Source organism: Bison bison, unplaced genomic scaffold, assembly GCF_000754665.1.
Source record: "Bison bison bison isolate TAMUID 2011002044 unplaced genomic scaffold, Bison_UMD1.0 scf7180017864533, whole genome shotgun sequence".
Lineage (NCBI taxonomy): Eukaryota > Metazoa > Chordata > Mammalia > Artiodactyla > Bovidae > Bison > Bison bison.
This window is the reverse complement of record NW_011495082.1, coordinates 8,981,140-8,985,859: the sequence shown is the minus strand read 5'-3', so window position 1 is coordinate 8,985,859 and position 4,720 is coordinate 8,981,140. Positions and strand designations below refer to the sequence as shown.

The following is a 4,720-nucleotide window of genomic DNA, read 5'->3' as shown; positions in this document are numbered from 1 at the left end:
TCAGCAGGGGGAGGGGTCTGCCACCCACACCAAGTCATCCAGCTGCTCACCACATATTGATGAGGACCAAGAATATGTCTGAGTTTGTACTTAAGTGCTGGAGGTTTAAAAAACGGTGGTACAAATGGCTGTGATCTTACAGAGCTTATTATATTCTAGTAACTGGTAGTAGTTGCATAGGTGATTGTCCAAGTCAAACGCAGTAAGTTGATCTAGAGCATGACTGAGAAAATTCAGATGGATGCAGGGGTGTTAATATCCCTCAAATTATATGCTATAACTCTTCCAGTCCCCAGGGTGCTCAGCCTGGAGCCCCACTCATATTTTTCTTTAAATCATGTAAACCATAGTTATCAACTATAGTTTCAGGTTGGACAAAACAGAAAGAATGAAACAAGATTTTATTCTAAGGGAGACAGATCTTGTATAAAGATTTATTTCCTGAGGATGAAGATTGTCACTGTAATGGTTTCCTTGGTGATGTTCCTGATTTACCTTTTCTGGGCTGGGAATCGCTGTGTTAAAACATAACCATTTTCCCCCTTATTTTTAATTGAAGGATAATTGCAATATTGGGTTGGATTTGTGCCATACATCAACATGGGTCAGCCATATTAAACATTGGATCACACTGACTCCCTTAAAGGATGCATTGTGACATGTTACTATTAGGCCTGTATTTACATTAAAAACTTTTTTTTTAAATCTGTCTTGCGGTCAAAATGGGAGTTTCACAACGGGAAATTGGAATCATTGGTCTATTAAACCCAGGTCTAGGCACACAAAAACAAGGCCTTATATTTGTATGGGGGATGTGGAGAGTTTTGAGGGAGCCCCCAAATGATTATGTAAGCAAAACCAGATTCCATAAGGCAATCTTTATATTTAGCATGGATATTTATGTGTCATGGAGGTGAGTAAAGTGTTGAGGAGGAATATAGGCTGGCAGTTTTAAGTATGTTGTTATTTAGTTGCTTAAGTCATGTCTGACTCTTTGTGACCCCATGGACTAACCCACCAGGCTCCTCTGTGGGATTTTCAGGCAAGAATACTGGAGTGGGTTGCCATTTCCTTATCCAAGGTGATTTAAGTATATCAATATCATAACTGTCATACCTAACACTTGCATAGTAGTTTATAATTTATATATTTTCCTTTAAATCATGTAGACCATAGTTATCAACTGTAGTTTCAGGTTGGACAAAACAGAAAGAATGAAACAAGATTTTATTCTAAGGGAGACAGATCTTGTACAAAGAATTATTTCCTGAGGATGAAGGCTGTCACTGTAATGGTTTCCTTGGTGATGTTCCTGATTTACCTTTTCTAGGAATCCTTAATAACAGCACAGACTCATTAGATGAGCTTGGTCTCATTCATCAGTCAAAATGAGAAATGGTATAAATACACATGAAAGTATATATAGGCCCTTCCCTCTTACAGATGAAGCAAAAAAAAAGCACAGATATTAGAATCAGACAGCCTTGCTTGTAATCCTGACTCCATCTCTTGCTTGTTGGGTACCCATGGGCAGCTTATGTGATGCCTCTTCCTTTATCTTTAGAGAGAGCTTGGGAAGTATTAAGGGATAATATGAAGTTTCAAGATGATTTAATAATCATTTGTCTCCTACATCCTGATGCTTCCTCTGAGACTTCCATCCTTCCCTAATATTCTAAAATTGAAACTTATGAACAAGAGAGAATATGGGACCAAGGATAAATTGAAGCCCAATATAAGACTCACCTTTCCCTAAACCCATTGAAGTGAAATGAAGTGAAGTCGCTCAGTCATGTTCGACTCTTTGTGACCCCTTGGAACGTAGCCTACCGGGCTCCTTAGTCCATGCGATTTTCCAGGCAAGAGTACTGGAGTGGGTTGCCATTTCCTTCTCCAGGAGATCTTCCCGACCCAGGGATTGAACCCGGGTCTCCCACATTGTATGCAGACGTTTTACCATCTGAGCTACCAGGGAAACCCATTAGTCTAGTGTAAATTTTTAGCAGCATTTAAAAGTCTAAAACTAGTTAAGTCAGCTGAAATCATAGACCATCTTTTTTATAGCTGACCAGATGGAACGTCAGATTAATCTCTATGATTTAAATTCAGTTTACGTAAGAAGCATGCAATGGAGTTTTTACATACCAGGACAGGGTTACAGTATTAAGATCAGAAAATATGATAATAATAATAGTATTTATTAATCTTTACTGTCACTTCAATATTTAAGGAAATATTAGGAAAAGACACTTAATCTTTATTTCCCAATTGATAAGCTTTATTTAAATTTTATTCCTTTAACTACTTTGTGGTATTTAGATGAGCTATTGCCTTACTACTACAGAAAAGCGCAATTAACATGGATTGATCGGTGTCTCTTTAACAGGGACAAGTGATCCATACGTGAAGTTTAAAATTGGAAGAAAAGAAGTTTTTAGAAGTAAAATAATACACAAGAACCTCAATCCTGTGTGGGAGGAGAAAGCTTGTCTTCTTGTTGATCATCTTAGGGAGCCATTATATATAAAGGTGAGCCATTTATTTGTTTTTCACTAATGTAATCTGATGTAGAAACTCTCATTTAATGGTTTTTTAATCATGTCTCTCTGTCTGATAAGTTTTTCCACCAGAGATATATTCTGCTATACTCAATTCTAATCTGTTGGTGAAAGGATAGAATGAGCTATGTTCACCAGGGGGAGCTCATAGGAGCATTTTTCTTCCAGACAGTTCTATTTCCAGGCATTTTTAGGAGGACTATGAAGTTCATCTCCTGCTGCTTGCTGCAGTTAATGAATTTAACACACTTTGGGAACATATAAAAACAAGTCTCCATGTAATAGAGCAAGAATAAGATCTTGCACAGAACACAATCTTTGTGTTTAAGAATTATTTTAACATCAGGGGTTTTCCATTCCTGGCTGCAAACAAAATGCTTTACTTGGAAGGTGAGGAGGTTAAAGATAATAGAGGGAGAAAAACGCCTGTCTCTATTGCATCATCAAAGATGAAAAAAAGAGTATTTCCTCTCCTTTGATGTGGTTTTGGAAAAAGAGAAAGAAGAATTTATGGAAAGAGTTAACCATATTTCCTCATTTTACTTTCAAATAAGGAAAAAAATAACTGACTTCCCTTTCTTCATGTCTCTGGATACTTATTTTCTTTTCGGCTCCTATGTTCTGACTATCCATCCAGTGACCAAACTTTTCTCTACTTTGACCGCATCACATGCCCCATCTTTTTCTCACACGAGCCCCAGATCTCACAGGAGCCCTGCTTCAGCAATCCCTGCACTTCCTTCTCCCCCTCAAACCTTCGCTTGTGTTGATTCCAGTCATTTCCCTTTCCACAAACAGGGAAAAAGAATCAAGATGTTATTAGCATTATAGCAGGACAGTGTATAAAGTCGATGACAAGAGAATCTCCAAGTATAGAGTTAATAAGTTTCTAGAAGTCATTTTGGGGCGAACAGACCTATATTTACATAAGAAATAAACCTGTATTTGCACAAGAAACTGTCTCAAGTGGACGTTGGTTAAAGGGCCCTAAAAGAATGTCGTGTCATAAACCAGTGACCCTCAATCCTGACTGTACATCAGAATTATCCCTAAAATTTTAAAGAATCTAGGGATCCAAGTCTCTTTCCCAAAGGTTCTGATTCAGGACCTCCGAGTTGGAGTCCAGGCCTCTGTTTCTGAAAATGTATTGCTTTGTATAGAATATTTAAATGTATAGATAAATAAATTTAAACTGTATAGATAGAACTTAAAATTTTAAATGTATAGATAAATAAACTCGATCAGAATAAGGCATTTCTTGTTCTGAACTCACTTGAGAATGAAGAAGGGTATTACTCAGTCCCAATCAGCTTCTACCTAATATTACCTAATGTTTCCAACTCATGGAGCAGAGGGTCTAAAAATGTATTTCTTTGTATAGAAACAAAATGTATTCTGTTTCTATGATGTATTGTTTGAGGAGGGAGACACTTTTCTAGACATTTGAATGGAAACACCTGAATAGTTGGGATGGAAATATTTCACAACCATAAGCAGTAGAGCACCCAAACAAAATTATTTCAGAGTTAGATATTTGTATTATCTTACATGCTTTGTCTTGAATGGTTCAAAAGTATTTCTAAGTGCATGAATCAAGAATCTCAATTGTTTTAGACAAAAAATAAATAGTAAAGCAAACATGGCTGTTCAGTTCAGTTCAGTTCAGTCGTGTCTGACTCTTTGCAACCCCATGAACCACAGCACGCCAGGCCTCCCTGTCCATCACCAACTCCCGGAGTCCACCCAAACCCATGTCCATCGAGTCAATGATGCCATCCAACCATCTCATCCTCTGTTGTCCCCTTCTCCTCTTGCCCTCAATCTTTCCCAGCATCAGGGTCTTTTCCAATGAGTCAGCTCTTCACGTCAGGTGGCCAAAGGATTGGAGTTTCAGCTTCAACATCAGTCCTTCCAATGAAAACCCAGGACTGATCTCCCTTAGGATGGACTGGTTGGATCTCCTTGCAGTCCAAGGGACTCTCGAGAGTCTTCTCCAACACCACAGTTCAAAAGCATCGATTCTTCAGTGTTCAGCTTTCTTTATAGTCCCAACTCTCACATGCATACATGACCACTGGAAAAACCATAGCCTTGACTAGACAGACCTTTGTTACCAAAGTAATGTCTCTGCTTTTGAATATGCTATCTAGGTTGGTCATAAC

The 4,720-nt window shown here is 38.1% G+C and overlaps 1 protein-coding gene across 9 annotated transcripts in view; it reads left to right on the top strand.

Annotated features, from left to right (window-relative positions):
- MCTP1 (multiple C2 domains, transmembrane 1) overlaps positions 1-4,720 on the top strand; it is a 563,225-nt gene that overhangs the window by 299,425 nt on the left and 259,080 nt on the right. For all 9 annotated transcript variants that reach the window (XM_010831935.1, XM_010831934.1, XM_010831936.1 and 6 more), the window contains exon 3: positions 2,387-2,529. In XM_010831935.1, the coding sequence (XP_010830237.1) occupies positions 2,387-2,529 (143 nt within the window). The remainder of the gene's footprint in view (positions 1-2,386; positions 2,530-4,720) is intronic.